A 17411-nucleotide genomic window follows, 5' to 3' on the forward strand; every position below is an offset into this window, starting at 1 on the left:
AAAAGTTTCAAGCTCCCAGACTTCAAATGTTGCAAGTTTGCAGAGCTTTGAATATAGCATGTGCTAAATCCCTTAATCTTGAACTGTTTGGCTACACACCAATCTCCTTCACACCTTTGGAATTGCACAATTGCTCCTCCAAACCACACAGAACACCTAAAATCTTTCCCTAACCACTTCACACTTCATAAATCCTGCATGCAGTAAACTCTTGCTTCAGTCCAAATATCTTCTATACACTTTTCATTACAAAAAATAGCTGCATGTTCTCATGCCAAAGAGCATCCCTTAATTACACACTTAGCCTAAAACCCATGTGCAGCAATGTTTTCCTCTCCAAAACGTCTTAAATTTTAAACTAATACAAAAACAAGTGGAAGCACCAAAAAATCCCCACAAAAGTTGAAATACCACCAATACAGAGATAAAACACATACTACTACTACTGAATCACCACCCATTTGATAAAATTCTAATTCTAACTACCCTCAATATTTTAACAACATTAGTGTTATTTGGTAAAAACCAAAGATCAGTATCAATTGATCTCAGTATAATATGCAAAGTAACCGTAATAACTTTGGGGCCTCTGTTCTTCACAAGAGGAATGCATTATTCTCCAAATCACTTACCACAGCGCCTTGTTTAACACAATAGCCAGCTTTGATAACAGCATTGTCTGGGGGAGGTTTAGCAGTAAAGTAAGGAAGGTGGCTTTGTGACCGTTTCAAGTAATTTCTGTCATCTTCTTCCCCACATTCATTTAATTCTTCTTTCTAGAATGAATCAGAGAAAGGTTCAGGATGTTCAGCGTTTGCTCCAAAGTCCAGTGATATAAGAACAGAAAATGAAAGTGTATTTGGTTCCCTAAACTTGGTATTTGGTCCACCCTGTACCCACAAACCCCATCTCTGATTTGTTTAGAAGCAGCAAATACTTGACACTGCAGTACAGCAGTAATATCAATGTGACAATTATCTACATAAGGCCTACTGGAGTACTCCAGGTACTGCTCAAAACTACACAGTTTGAAAACAGATTATGAACACATTAAAACAGATAAAGCAATTAAAAATAGTATGTTGAAGACCTAAGAAACAAAATCTTTACTCCCTTTAAAAAAAATTAATCCATGGAATGACTTTGTTTAGGAGTACAACAGTCTAGATAATTCCAAAACTATGATTTGGGCCAGTCATGCAAGTCTTCAGAACAATCAATCCCCCAACGTGACCTAAAAGCATAAGATAGTACACAGAGTGTCAAGTTCAGTAGAATGACAGTGCATCTACTTTTAGATCTAACCATTACTAACTTTTTATTTTCAATCAGGTTTCTAGCACACCGTTTATAAAAATCTTGGCTTTCTGAGCCAATCAGTATCTTTCCTTTCTCCACTGCAAAACGCAAAAACAAATATATCAGTTAACTTCAGTAATCGACTAACTTGAACAACTTTGACATTGCTCATGTCAGAAACTCATTTCATGCCAAGAAATTCAAACTCATATAGGGGGTCTAATTCTTGGAAGTAAAAAAGTCAACACTTAAAAGTGTAATCTTTCATACAGTCACAGAAAAGTAAAATAGTTGAAGAGACACCTAGATACCATATCAGGTAAACAATTTAAAAAGCAAGCTTATGAGAGTATGAGTCTTCTGGATGAGGATGGATGGGTTGACAAATTTATTATTGATAAAATAATGTATCTCAGAGTATCCTGACAAGACAGACACATAGCACAACTCTTCCACTATAACATTTCCTTACTTGGTATGAAGCTATTACCTGAGTAGGTGTAATGATGGGAACACCACCAACAATTTCTGTTCTGTAAGACACTTGTTTCTTTCCACCCGGATTTTCAACTTGGCGATTTGAGCTATCAGGTTGACATAGCAGATCAGACTGCTTTGGTACCTGAAAAGTTAGACATGATGAATAATTTGATGTTTTCCCCTGTTTTAAGACTAAAAATAAAGCTAGTAATCCCCATGCTTAGGTACCTAAAAAGCCTCAGTTATTATTCAAGCACTCACATTCAGTCTCCAGAAGGATTTCTACAACTAGTTTTTAATTCTAAAGAAATATCTCAATAGGTAACTGTTTGCAACAGATTTGTGTTCGATATCAGAAAAAAAAAAAACCTGATCTGTGGTTAAGACACTTGACTTTGACTCAGGAAATCAGGGTTCACTTTCCAGCTCTGCCACAAACTCCCTACCTAATCTTCAGCAAGTCAGTTTCTCTGTGCCACAATTTCTCATCTGTAAAGTAGAAATAGTTTCTCCCACCTTGTCATTAAGCTCTTTGGGGCTAGGATTCTTACTACATGTCTAAACTTTGCTTAGTACAATGGGACCACAAACCTTGGTGTCTAGGTACTACTGTAATGCAAAGAGTTACTATTCATACAAAGCTATCGTGTCGATGTTTGACAAGTGTCTTTGCTGCTTGATGCAGCATTTTCACCCACAATTTAATGCTTAGCATGAAGGTATTTAAATTACTATGAAACAATATGAACTAAACTGAAACTTTGCTTTAATTGTAATATCTGGAGCAAGGTGAAAAAAGTTATCCATACTGTTCAAGCGGCTTTATAGAATGACAAGATACAGGTTTGTACTTCAATGCAAAATCTTCAGGGCTAAAGAATGCAATGGTTAATAATCATTAACATGTTTCAGAGTAGCAGCCGTGTTAGTCTGTATTCGTAAAAAGAAAAGGAGGACTTGTGGCACCTTAGAGACGAACCAATTTATTTGAGCATAAGCTTTCGTGAGCTACAGCTCACTTCATCGGATGCATTCAGTGGAAAATACAGTGGGGAGATTTATATACATAGAGAAAGTGAAACAATGGGTGTTACCATACACACTGTAACAAGAGTGATCACTTAAGGTAAACTATTACCAGCAGGAGAGCGGTGGGGAAAAAACCTTTTGTAATGATAATCAAGGTGGGCCATTTCCAGCAGTTGACAAGAACATCTGAGGAACAGTATGTGTGTGTCCATTTATTCTTTTACGAAGAGACTGTCCAGTTTGGCCAATGTACATAGAGGGGCATTGCTGGCACATATCACATTGGTAGATGTGCAGGTGAACGAGCCTCTGATAGTGTGGCTGATGTGATAAGGCCCTATGATGGTGTCCCTGAATAGATATGTGGACACACAGTTGGCAACAGGCTTTGTTGCAAGGATAGGTTCCTGGGTTAGTGGTTCTGTTGTGTGGTTGCTGGTGAGTATTTGCTTCAGACTGGGGGGCTGTCTGTAAGCAATGATTGGCCTGTCTCCCAAGATCTGTGAGAGCGATGGGTCATCCTTCAGGATAGGTTGTAGATCCTTGATGATGCGTTCGAGAGGTTTTAGTTGGGGGCTGAAGGTGATGGCTAGTGGTGTTTTATTTGCTTTGTTGGGCCTGTCCTGTAGCAGGTGACTTTGGGTACTCTTCTGGCTCTGTCAATCTGTTTCTTCACTTCAGCAGGTGGGTACTGTAGTTGTAAGAATGCTTGAGAGAGATCTTGTAGGTGTTTGTCTGAGGGGTTGGAGCAAATGCGATTGTATCGTAGAGCTCGGCTGTAGACAATGGATCGTGTGGTGTGGTCTGGATGAAAGCTAGAGGCATGTAGGTAGGCATAGTGGTCAGTAGGTTTCCGGTATAGGGTGGTGTTTATGTGACCATCGCATCCAGGAAGTGGATCTCGTGTGTGGACTGATGCAGGCTGAGGTTGATGGTGGGATGGAAATTGTTGAAATCATGGTGGAATTCCTCAAGGGCTTCTTTTCCATGGGTCCAGATGATGAAGATGTCATCAATGTAGCGCAAGTAGAGTAGAGGCATTAGGGGACGAGAGCTGAGGAAGCGTTGTTCTAAGTCAGCCATAAAAACATTGGCATTCTGTGGGGCCATGCAGGTACCCATAGCAGTGCCGCTGATTTGAAGGTATACCTTGAATAGAGACTGGGAGTGGATGGATCATTACACAAAGTAAAACTATTTCCCCATGTTTATTCCCTCCCTCTCCCCCACCGTTCCTCAGACGTTCTTGTCAACTGCTGGAAATGGCCCACCTTGATTATCACTACAAAAGGTTTTTCCCCCCTGCTCTCCTGCTAGTAATAGCTCACCCTACGTGATCACTCTCGTTACACTGTGTATGGTAACGCCCATTGTTTCATGTTCTCTATGTATATAAATCTCCCCACTGTATTTTCCACTGAATGCATCCAATGAAGTGAGCTGTAGTTCACGAAAGCTTATGCTCAAATAAATTTGTTAGTCTCCAAGGTGCCACAAGTCCTCCTTTTCTTTTTGAGAATCATTAACATGGAATTTTGGGGAGAGGAGTGTGCAAATTGTAAGATGAGTTTAACAATAGGATCCAAAGATTAGTGTTCCACAGCAATTTAAGACAGACACATTAAGAACTGTATGCAGATTATGCAAGTTACTCAACTTGATACACTACTATAAGAAATCTCTGGACATTAGCTTACCTTCAAGCAAAAATTGGCACTATTTCATCAAGAGAGGGGGATAAAAGGTGAGGTGTGTTATACGAGCTACACAAAAGGCAAATGGGACTATGCTGAGTAATACCACTTACCTCTTCATACTGAGTACTGATAAAGTAGATCACTGTATCACAGGAGCACCAAAGAAAGGAAATAGGAGATCTAGTACTTTCCAAAACAAACAGGAAGTGCTGAGGGAACTAACTTTTAGGAACTCTCTCTGAAAGTGTCTAAAACTGACACCCAACCTTTGTAAATAGGATTACCTGGTGAAACAACATTTTCAGGTAGTTTGAGAAATACCTTTGAGAAATACCGGAAGCAAAAGCAGTTCATGTTCCGCCTTAGCTATTTTCAAAAATGGCTATGTTTATCCCAGTTTGTCAGAATCAAATAGTTCTAAACCATCTGCCCCAGCCTCCACATCTGAAAAACCTTTACAAAGGTTTGTTACTTCACACAAAATCAAGTCATCGATGGTTGCAAAATAAGCATCCATCTATTAGATAATCAGGAGAAGCAGCTACTCCTTTTCTTCTTCACCTTGTTTGACTGTGCTCCTTGCGGCTCAGTAGGAGCTGCAGTCACAATGGTGCCTCTGCCACTGAATGGTCTCCCACAGCATCTGACAATAAGCCCTCTTGCAAAGTCTCACATCAAGACACAGTATTTCCAAAATATTTTTAAATATTTGAATGCTTTTGAATACGTCAGTCTGCTAAAGCGGAGCTAAAAGGTGCCGGCTCTTCAGGAGCTTGATTCTGCCTGTTCTTGAGTTTGTGCCAAATCTGAAAACTGCATAGTTTTCTATCCTTGGAAGCAATACAAAGGCATTCTATTCCAAAAGGTAACATCTTTATGACTTGGATTAGCCTGCTTTCAAACAAATCAGAACCCCAGAACAAGGGTCAAGAACGTCCAATTTAGGAAAGGCAGAGCAATTCAAAAATATCAGATGTATGGCTGATCTAATAATTTCAGTATTGTATATCTTGGTCTGGAGTATAAATAAAGAAGCAACTTCTTTCTTGTTCTTCAAAAGAGAAAGTATTTTGCTTTATGAGCTTTACAATTCTTAAATCTAGTCGAATCAAAGTCTCAGTTATAATAGTTTTTACTTATAAACACAAATGCAATGGGAAAAGACAACTACTACTTCTGAGTGGCTTTGATGTTTGGGTACTGGAAATAATCTACTGAAAAGTGGATGTTAAAAGTTTCCAAGAGCCGTGACAGAAAACTATTACCTAGGGCAGTTTGCTTGCAGAAAGTACAGCTGAATTATTCACTGGATAAACAGCACTAATTACGAATATGCTTAATTTTTTTGATAGCTGTACTCCTAAAGCACAGTAAGATACACACAAAAGAAGAAAGGCGATGCAGCTTGTGTCATTTTCGATTGAAGTTTGTTAGCATAACCCAAGGCACATTAAAGTTCAATAATCTGAGGATTAAGTGTGAAGTCTGAAGGATTTATTAACTGACTATGCTATAGACAGAGGTTAAAGTATAACCTTTGTATCAATCTAATTGCTAAAAATCAGTCAAGCCTTCTACAAATCTTGATTAATTGGATTCCATTCCATTAAATCATATATGAACTTAATTCAGTGAAGGTTCATATTTTCAAGATTTTGAATAATTTCATGATGTTCTCAATGTAATTTACAAGAATAATAATAAAGGTGAAGTTAATTTTAACTTTGTTCAAGTAATTGGGGGGCTCAACGTCTGAACAACAAGAATGTACACTTCTTCAATCCTGTATCCGGCCTGTGTCATCTTACCTCTCCTATGAGGAACAAAATTCCTTTCGACTCCTCTTTGGTACTAGTTCTAAATTTTGTAGTTGGCAATTTTAGGATGACATGGCAATGTGTGGTTCATTTAGAGTTGCCATAGAGAAGATAGAAATATTTTTCATAGAAGAAAAATATTTCTATGGAAATATCCTTAAATATATGGTGGGAAATTGTGGGCCGGATTTGTTGGTCAGATCCAGTTCCTTTGTTCCACTCTGGAGGTGCATGGGTCTGTAATGCCTATGGATCTTTTTGCTGGGAATACTCAGAGTAGCCTATACCACCAACTCCTGCAGCTCCCAACAAAGTGGACATATGTCAAGAATAAGGGCCTCAAAGTTACTGCAGTTTAGGTTTCATGACTGGCATAACAGCCCTCCAGAGCTACTATATCTGGCCAGAGTAGTTTACAGCAGTCCTGGAATTGGCCTCACAATCAAGAAGTTGCAACCAGTTCCTCTATAGCACCCCACCACACACTGCACCCAGTCAAATCTGGATACTAGAAAAACTTGTCCCCATATATTAGACTCCTTTATTGCTCATAAATAGGGCCCTACCAAATTCACTGTGCATTTTGGTCAATTTCACAGTCATAGGATTTTAAAAATAGTAAATTTCATTATTTCAGCTATTTAAATCTGAAATTTCATGGTGTTGTAATCGTAGGGGTCCCGACGCAAAAAGGGGGCTGTCACAAGGTTATCGTAGGGGGTATTGTGGTACTGCTACCCTTACTTCTGCGCTGCTGCAGGTGGCAGCGCTGCCTTCAGAGCTGGGTGGCCAGAGAGCAGCTACTTCTGGCCAGGAGCCCTATTCTGAAGGCAGTCCGCTGCCAGCGGCAGCACAGAAGTAAGGATCGCATGGTATGGTATTTCCACCCTTACTTCTGTGCTGCTGCCTGCAGGGCTGGGCCCACACTCTCCAGCCACCCAGCTCTGAAGGCAGCAGTGCAGAAGTAAGGGTGGCAATACCACAATCCCCTGTAAAATAATCTCGTGACTCCCCCCAACTCCCTTTTGGGTCAGGAGCCCCAATTTGAGAAACTCTGGTCTCCCCCAGGAAATTGGTATAATACAGGGTAAAAGTACACAAGACCAGATTTCTCTATGATGCGTTTTTTGTGGCTGTGAATTTAGTAGGGCACTACTCAAACCGTATGAGCAGAACTCAAGAGTGGAGGAAAGAGAGTCAAAGTGTGTACAAGCATTGTGTTTTTATGTGCTGTAGTCACATGGTCTTCCTATAAAATGCTATGTCCGCTCCCTTCTCTCTCTTGAGCACACTTTCACTGGTCAGGATGCATTCTGTGAATGTGCAGCCGAAGAATTTTCCACAGAATCCTTTGCCACTGAACAATGCTCCAAAACCTAAACTTTCATTTTCGAAAATGTGTCATCTACTAATGCTTGTGAAGAAAAAGCTTTTCAAAACATGAACTAAACATGAAGTAAAAGAATGTTGCCTTCCCTGATCTTTCACATAACCTTAAACAGCTCAGAGAGAGAGATGGCCTGTCTTCTTTATCCCAATTCCTCCAACACTTCTTCAGATATTAAGAGCTCCATTTGTTCCCATTCCACTGCCAAAATTCCCTCTCTCTTCTCCCACTGTCAGGGCTTCTATAATGCAGTTATCTATAAGGATTAACATAGCTCTGTGGCATGTTAGAATCAGAAATGAAAATAGAGACAGCATAAACATTTAAATAAAAACAGGGTTACTGTATAGATTGTATTCATTTTGTCTGAAGTTATTAAAAATCTATTTTTTAAAAAACTGAAAAGCTGTTGCAGAATTACCAGTATGTCACATTAGAACATTGTAGAATCCAAGTATGTTGTGACAAGTTGGACCTAAATTCTGCAGCAAAAACATGAGGGGCCTTGACTACAGTCCATGCTTTAATCCAGGGTTTCTCAAACTTTATTGCACCACAACCCCTTTCTGACAACAAAAATTACTACATGACCCCAGGAAGGGGCACTGAAGCCCAAGCCCCTCCACCCTGGGCAGAGGGGCCAAAGCCCGAGCCCCACCCCCCTGGGGGAGGAGGGGTGAAGCCAAAGCTTGAGAGCTTCAGCCCTGGGCGGGTAGGGGCTGTAACCTGAGCCCTGCCACCCAGGGCAGAAGCTCTCAGGGTTTGGCCGCAGCCTTGGGTGGTGGGGCTCAGATTTTTGGCTTCAGCCTAGGCCCCAGCAAGTCTAATGCCAGCCCTGGCGACCCCATTAAAACAGGGTTGTGACCCACAGTTTGAGAACCGCTGCTTTAATCTAACAGAAAAAAAAAATCAATTCTGCAACCCAGCTTCTCCCACAATTCTGGATGTCTGGGCTGTTCCCCTCCATTTTGCAGCTCACAGAGGCAGATCAGTGTTTTGGCACCATGTGTTCTGACCTCTGTTCCCATTTGTCAACAGATTTTCTGCCTCTGCAGCAGCAGGCTGTTCAATTGCGCCCACCCTTATTCATTATCTAATTTTTTTTTTTCTCAGCTTGGGCAGTAGTGAGCAGTTTCATCTTTTCAGCTTACTGATCCTCCCTGGGTCAGTTAACAGTTTGGTGGTTTAACCCAGCCTGACCCTCTGCTGCAGCATCTCCCTGTCTGCTCCTCTGCCCCTATTCAGGTATGGCAGAGAAGTCAAGAAAGCACCATGTGAAAGCCAAGTGATGCTCTATTTGCAGAGCAGGGAGAGGGTCAAAAAACAAGAACCACCCCAGGCAGTCAATTCAGGGCTAAGTCTCAGGTGACTCCTGAAGAACAAAGAGGAAAGTTTGTAGGGTCACAAGTCTGTTCACCCTACTCCTCACCACAAGTCTTAAAGAACTGGGCTTCTACCCTTCCCTCCCAATTTACCCAAGGGGGCTCTGGTGAGTCCCCTCCACCCTCTTGGGAGGGAATGGCTCCCAGAGAGGGAGTATTCAGACACAGATCTTGAGGGCTTCAGACCCTAAGGAAGGCAAGTTTTAAAATGCCTCAAAAGCAAAAGCAGAACTTCTACCCAACACATCCAAAAACAGCTTAAAAAAACAACTAAAGTAAAAAAAGGGAGTGGGGGGAGAGAAGAACCACAGAAAATCCAGGAGGTACAAGTTCTGACTTCTTCCTCTTCTTCTCCCTCCCACTGAGGAAGGCAAGCAATTGAGTTCAAAGAATATATCAGATGTCTTCCCTTCATGAGCAATTCCAGACTATGTGCAGTAAGGTTATCTTCACAATTCAAATTCAACCTGAACAGGATTTCAAGAGAAAGCCTCAGAGTAAATTCTCCCCTTAAAATCCTCTCAGAACTGCAATACCCTTTCATCCCTCCATGGAGGAAGTGACTGAGGATTAAAGGAATAAGCCTGAAAAGGGCAAGCACACTAACTAACAAGAGCAACCCTCAGGCTCTACATCAATCAAAATTGAAGGACTCTATTGCTGAAATGCCGCAGGTTGAAGCTGCTGTAGCATCTCTTGCAAGGGATATGGTAATTCCCTCAAAAGGCATGTTCTACCCCAAGGACTTCATAGATACAAAGAGGGAGGCCACTCTCAAAAAGGAACTTTGAGGCCTCCTCTGCCACCCTCAAAGCATCCCAGGTAGCTATCTGCTTTGCAATAGCATCTCTCTCCTGGCTAGATCTCAGAGTCCTCAAGGACAGAGATCACCTTAACCTTGGTTCAATTTTAAAGAAAGTCTCCCTAGCACAGGATTTGTAGTTGACACCTCAAAGGATGCAATGAAGTTCTCAGCTTAAGCCAAGGATTCCAGCCCAACAGCCAAGCACCACCTACGGTTCCAATCCTGGAAGGTGGATATCCACTCCAAGCAGGTCCTATGCTTGGCCAACTTTAATTGCTCCCTCCTTTTTGGAGAAGAGCTGGAAAGGTGGTGGCTGACAACGTTGCAAAACCCATGCACTAGAGACGACAAGCCCTCAAGACAGAAATGCTCCTCCTGGCTATGTATTCACAGAGGTATCAGAGAAGGAACAGACTCTCCAAAGGAAAACAGGGGAATTGAGGTCGGGAGGTGGGGGGGGGGGAAGGGGGAAGGAGGGTAAAGAGCGGAAGTCCACAGGGACTTCAGCCCTTCCCCTCAATCCACTCCTGTGACAGACTGCATAGCTTCAGTCCTGGGTGAGAACGAAGGAGCAGAATTTCCTATTTTCTAGAAGAATTGTTCACACTGACTATAGACAAGTAGGTCTGGGAGATAGCAAGCCAGGGATACTCCCTCAGGCTCCAGTCCCTCCCTCACCTCATCCAGTCTTCATCCTGTCACCCATTTCTAAAGACCCTATCAAGGTTCCTTCCCCACTCTGAACTCTAGGGTACAGATGTGGGGATCTGCATGAAAGACCCCCTAAGCTTATTCTTACCAGCTTAGGTTAAAAACTTCCCCAAGGTACAAGCTTTGTTTAACATGCTTGGTGGTGGCAGCATACGGTTCAAGGACAAGACAAAGAACAGGGAAAGAGCCCACTTGGAGACACCTTCCCCCAAAATATCACCCCAAGCCCTACACCCCCTTTCCTGGGGGAAGGCTTGATAATAATCCTCACCAATTTGCACAGGTGAACACAGACCCAAACCCTTGGATCTTAAGAACAATCAGGTTCTTAAAAGAAGAATTTTAATTAAAGAAAAGGTAAAAGAATCACCTCTGTAAAATCAGGATGGTAAATACCTTACAGGGTAATCAGATTCAAAACATAGAAAATCCCTCTAGGCAAAACCTTAAGTTACAGAAAGACACAAAAACAGGAATATACATTCCATCCAGCACCACTTATTTTACCAGCCATTAAACAAAAGGAAATTAACGCATTTCTAGCTAGATTACTTACTAATCTAACAGGAGTTGTAAGGCTGCATTCCTGATCCCTTCCCGGCAAAAGCATCACACACACAGACAAACCCTTTGTTCCCCCCCCCCCCCCAGCTTTGAAAGTATCTTGTCGCCTCACTGGTCATTTTGAGTCAGGTGCCAGCGAGGTTATCTTGGCTTCTTAACCCTTTACAGGTGAAAGGGTTTTGCCTCTGGCCAGGAAGGATTTTATAGCACTGTATACAGAAAGGTGGTTACCCTTCCCTTTATATTTATGACAGACCCCATAAAACGAAATTTGATCCAGAACAAAATCTCATACTCTGGATATGGGAGTGATAAAAATAATTCCGTCAGAAGAAAAAAGGCTCTGTGGGTTCTACTCCATCTTCTTCACTGTTCAGATGTGCACTGGGGAGGGGCTGGTATCAGAGCCATGCTTGACCTCAGAAGGCTCAACAAGTGGAAGAGGGAAAAGTTTCAGATGAAGACTCTGGCCTCTATAGTGTTCTCTCTGTCCAAGGGTGGATTGGACAAAGCATTTCCTAACTTCAGTGGATCTAGCAGATGCATACCCACACACCCTATCAGGCCATGTCACTGCAAACTTCTGAACTTTGTCTATGGCCAGAAACATCAGTACCAAACACTCCTGTCCTCAACCCCCAGGGTTTTTACAAAGATGCTGGTAGTGATTATAGCCAGACTGAGATCACAGGGAACCCACCTGTACCACTTCCTGGACGAAATGCTGATCAGCACTCCATCACCGTCATCAGCACATAGAGCTACGTCTCGGACACAATCTCTTAGAGGTGTGTGGCTTCATCATCAATGTCAAGGAAAGTTCCTTGATTCAGTCGACCAGAAAAAACACTCACCAAGGGGTAGAAATAGACACCTTGGTAGCAAAAAAGTCTATTCATTAGAAACATTCATGAAAATTCAGGATTTTATCATCTTGCTCTGGAGCACAGAAGGCTTCCCATAGCACTGTGTCTTCAACTGCTGGGCCTCCTGGTGTTGTATGACTACCCATGAGGTGATCCCTATACACATCAGCCACCTTTCAAGCCTTCACCCAAAAAGCGTAAGACCACTCCCCGAAACACATGAAAGATCAAGCATAGGTTCTGACACAAATGATCAACTCCCTACACTGGTGGTCAGCCTACAACAGTGTTCACAAAAGCATGCCACCTGTCTTCCAGATCGTCAAGTTCCACAATTAATGCCAGCCTGCATTGCTGGGGAACACACTTAGAGACCCAAACAGCTCAAGACTCCTAGAAGCTGGAGAAAAGAGCTCACAGCATAAGCACCTTAGAGATGAGTGGTCAAGCTGGCTCTGCAATGGTTCCAGTCTGCCCTAAAAGGGAATCATGTTCTGGTTCAGTCAGACAATACAACTACAGCTATATATTTAAATAACCAATGGAAAACAAGGAGCTCGGCACTACCCGTGGAAGAAAATAAGGTGGGTGGATCAGTTTCTCCTTTCCTTCACAGTTATCCACATAAAAGGGAATCTCAACTGAAAGGTAGACAGGCTCAGCAGGTGCAGGATCAACAACTCTAAGTGGTGCCTGAATCAGAAGGTTTTCAATCTCATCTTTCAGACATTCAGCCTCCCTTCAACCAACCTGTTAGTGAATCATATGGACACAGAGAAGCTGAAATACTTCACCAGGGAGACCATCCCAGATTCATGGGGACAGATGCCTTATCACACAGCTGGACACAGGACCTACACATTGCCACCCTTTCCACTACTGTTGAAGGCAGTCCAGAAAACACAAGTATTGGTTTTCAGACCATATAGACCTGAAATTGGAGCCTCTACTCAAGCCTCTGTGGAAACCGGACAGTTTCTCAGAAGGTCATCTTCTTCATCCAGACCCAGAACAGCATCAGCTAACAGCCCGGCTATTGAAAGCGAAGTGCTAGAAGATCTGGGTCTGTCCTCCAGAGTCATTAAGACATTGCTTTTCTCTAGTACACCTCTAGGACAGTATCAATACTGAAAGCGTACTTCTCTATCAGATCCAAAGTCAATATCTGCCAAGAGCACAATGCAAATCCCAGAAATCCAGGAAGCCCAGACATTTTGGATTTTCTCCAAGAAGGTGGCACAGACAGAGGGCACTCCAGTACCATTGCATGTCAGGTATCTGCTCTTAGTAGCACACTCTTTCGCAGGATCCTTGGGCTCCCTGGAAGACAACCCTCATGTACTCAGATTCCGCTGAGCAATCGGGTTAGCCAGACCAGGGGCCAGGTCACTTTTTCCAAAATGGGGCCTACAGCAAGCTTTGGGGGCCTCAACAACCATCCCTTTGAGCCTTTGACTTCCATGTTGGCATTTTACTCATTAAGACTTGTTCCTTAAAAGCTGTCACGTCCACCAGACAAGTGTCAGAGCTGGCAGCCTTATCTATACAGGAGCCTTATTGCGCATTCCACAAGGACAAGGTAGTGCTCAGGATGACAGAATCCTTTATCCCTAAAGTTAATTTCTCCTTCCATGCTTTCAAAAAGGTTCTTCCTTTGTTCTATCCAAAACCACTACATCCAACTGAAAAGACATGGCACACCTTAGATGTCAGAAGAGTGTTGACAGTCTCTCAAGTGTACAGAGTCCATGAGATCATGCTCTGTGTCCTTCCACCAAAAACGCCAGGGACATAACCTCCAAGCCCTCCACTGAGAAGTGGATTAGACTGTGCACTGAGGAATTTTACAAAGCATCAGAGGCTCCTGTTTCAAGGTGCACCCGAGAAGATCCCTAGCAATCACAAGGGCTGAATAAGCAAGTATGCCCTCGTAGGAAGTTTGCCAAGTGGCAACTTGGTCTATAGCTAGCACCTTCATTAAGCAGTTTAAGGTGACTTGTCGGCTTTCTGCAGAGACAAACCTCCTGCAGGCAGTAACCCAGAAATAATGCAGACTTTTGAGCGAGCTTATGAAAAGGAGAAGGTACTTTCTTTCCTACCAAAAACTTTTTTCTTAATCCTCCCTACATCCATTCACTGCTCACTACTTCCCAAACATCCCAGAATTGTGTGAGACCTTAATAATTTCCTTTCTACTAGCAGCTCCCACACTTCTACCCAACCTCAGTGGCTCGTGAGCCAAAAGCCAGATATTAAATGAAATCATTACCATGACAGTCTTTCTTGGTCTAACATACAGAGTTATTTCATTACATTCAGAGTATTCGTTAATAATGTGATGTAAATTTATAGATTTAGCATAACTCATCTGGTGGCAAGTGGGAAAAGAGAAGGCATGGCCATAAGCACGCAGTGCCAAAATGCTGATCCACCTCCATGAGCCCAGACGTTCAGAATTGTGGTAGCCACTGCTAGCAGACAGGAAATTATTGGTAAGAAGTCTTCCAATCATACCAACTTGATCAATAAGAAAAAGTTGCCATGCCCTCTCAGCTGCCTCTGAAATCTACTTTCAATGAAAGTGACCCTCTGGAACTAAACCATGAGATCCTAGGTATCAGGGGTTTTCTCAAATTCAAGGTATTTTTGTGAATTCAGAAAGGTCTGCCATTAGCTAAACATGTAGAGAAGTTTGATCCAGCAGGACTTATCTCAATCAAGTCTTTCTTCCCACATTCTCCAAGTATTATTGCAGCACTTAGGAACCTAGTCATGGATTAGGACTTCATTGTGCTTCATGGAGCTGTACAAACACAAAACAAAAATATGATCCCTGCCCCAAAGAGCTTACAATTTAAGTATAGAGACAACAGATGGATTCAGACTGACCAACAGAGGAGTACAAGGAAACCATGAGACAGTATTGGTCAGCATGACCGTTCTCTCAGCAAACTTGCCGTCTAACCACTGCCAAGATTTTAGTAGGCACCATGACAAAGAACAGTTTTAAAGGAGGGAACTGAACGAGAACAATTAAATGGCTTTGAGGAGGTTTACAGGGAGCTCTTCCCAACCATGAGATGTAACATGGGACAAGGCACGAAAGCGCTTGTTTGAAAATTTAACTGGTGGGTGAAAGAGGCTGGCAGTGTGAGTCAATCAGAGGTAGGAGTCAATCTCACAATAGTGAATCAAAAAATAGGTAGCATGGGGATTAGCCGTAAAGGGCCTTGAAGTAGACTAATACCAGGAGCACAAAAACAGAGCCAATTACCTGGACAGATGGGAAACAGACAGACATTCTGCCTTTATTTCTTTTACACTCTTACTGTATGCAACATATTACCCAGGTGGGCCATCCTGAACCATGTAGCAAAATGATTTTTACAGATGCAGTACCCCTGATCATTGGGTGCCCAAGGTTGCGAAGGCATGTGGAGGTGTATTTTCTGAGCAGGCTTGCTCTTCGATCCTCAAAATATCTTGTAAAAGTGACTTAAACTTCTGCCACGCCCTGTGGTTCTGAAGCTTGATTTCCCCTAGGGAGTCTTTCAAAGAAGAGTATTTTTAAAGGAAATATCTAGTTTTAAACACTAACCAATCCAGAAATGAGTGAGTGATAACATGGTTTACCAGTTTGGTAAACATTCTACTCATTTGCAGACTAACAAAAGTAGAGGAATTATACATTTGGGAAAAAAAGATTTTCTCAATTTTCAAAATCAGCTTATCTACAGTATACACAAGAAAATTAGACCTAATAGCAATTATACAAATCATACACACAATGTAACTAATAAAGCTAGCAGATATCAGCACTACAAGACTTGGATCACTTACAATTATTGAAATTTGGGCTTTTAAAAATGTATATTTTTTTGTATGAAGAATGCCATCCCCAGAATATTTTTATTGAGTACATACACTGGAAAAAAATCAAATATTTGCAAAGTAATTTTTAAAGTGCCACAATGAAGTGTCATACTAGTCTTTTCCACAGTACATTTACACACAAATATACCAGCCATAAACCAATATACTTATCTGATAAAACCAGTACGTGGTGTGCACATATACATTCCTCTTTTGATGCCTGGCCAGCAATGCACTTGAGTCAGACTTTTGCCAGAAGTACCACTAGGGGGCACACACATCCCTGCTCTCCTCATGCCCAGCCAAGACTATAAAAGGGGCCTATCTACTGCCTCCCTCTCCATTCCTTCTCACAGCTTATGCCAGTATTAACCAAAGTAGCAAGGAGGGTCTTGGAATGCATACGTGCACAACACATCTCAAAGAACAGTTACTGTAGGTAACTAACCATTTTTTTCTTCAAGTGATAGTGCACATATACATTCCACCTTAGGTGACTGTTGCACTTCTCTTACAGGTGGTGGGACTTCAGATAATCTGAACAGCAACTGCAACATGGACTTGCCGCAGCTTGCATCACCACCAGAGGCTTAAGTGAAGGCATAATGTCAGGAAAAGGAATGTACAGCCAACCATGTCACCACTACACCTATGTACATTATGGGAACGTTAGTCAGAAAGGCTGATGAAGTGGAGTTGGCCGTGGTGGAATCAGCTGTTACTCTAGTGCAGAAGATCACAGCAAAGCTTGAGACAGTCAGAGATCCAGGGTGATATATACTGTTGTTAACACTGGCTGACCTTTGACCCTCTTGGCATAGGCTACATAAGGCTTAGTAGAGAGGTTCTGAACACCTTAATGGTGTTGAGGTAGAATGGTAAATATTTAAAGTATAAAGTGTTTCCTCTACTTGGAAAGAATGAAGTGTGATCGGAGCGAAGTGTCGCTGGAGGGGCTACATTGAGAATGCTCAATCAGGGAAAACCGCAAATAATAGGGCAGACAATTCCCAAAACTGGTGATCTATTATTCTAATTAGATTCACCAAGTACAGAAACTGTTTTGTTACTGGCTATCTTACTGGTTACTCAGAAGCTAAAATACATTTCCCTTTAAGCAATCCAGTCTTTGGCTCCCATCCAGACAGTCAAGTCCATAAACTGAGGGTTACTTAAAACCTTATATAAAGTTCTACCAATCCCAAGAGAGAGGACGCCACACTACCCACCAGGTCAATAAATATTTCAGATCTAACTCAAATACACAGCTATAGCCAATTCTTATTAACTAATCTAAGATTTTTTTAAAAAATTAAGAAAGTTACTAAATTTAAAAGATTATACATACAGATACGAATAAAATTCTTAGGTCAGTTTCATAGCAGAGATGGTGAGGCTGCTGGTTTGTATTAGTCCTTCCAGAAACAGTTCAATAGATTATATATGGGCAGTCCATGTGTAGAGTTTGTTCAGATTCTTCCATGAGAATTTGCAGGGATAA

General features: G+C 42.0%; 1 protein-coding gene across 11 annotated transcripts in view; it reads right to left on the reverse strand.

The window, feature by feature from the left end:
- Window positions 1-17411, reverse strand: part of PLEKHA1 (pleckstrin homology domain containing A1) — an 82485-nt gene that overhangs the window by 26212 nt on the left and 38862 nt on the right. For all 11 annotated transcript variants that reach the window (XM_073354159.2, XM_073354161.2, XM_073354162.2 and 8 more), the window contains 2 exons: window positions 1790-1921; window positions 633-776 (listed from right to left, as the gene is read on the reverse strand). In XM_073354159.2, the coding sequence (XP_073210260.1) occupies window positions 633-776; window positions 1790-1921 (276 nt within the window). The remainder of the gene's footprint in view (window positions 1-632; window positions 777-1789; window positions 1922-17411) is intronic.

The sequence above is a fragment of the Lepidochelys kempii genome, chromosome 7 (assembly GCF_965140285.1).
Source record: "Lepidochelys kempii isolate rLepKem1 chromosome 7, rLepKem1.hap1, whole genome shotgun sequence".
Classification (NCBI taxonomy): Eukaryota; Metazoa; Chordata; order Testudines; family Cheloniidae; genus Lepidochelys; species Lepidochelys kempii.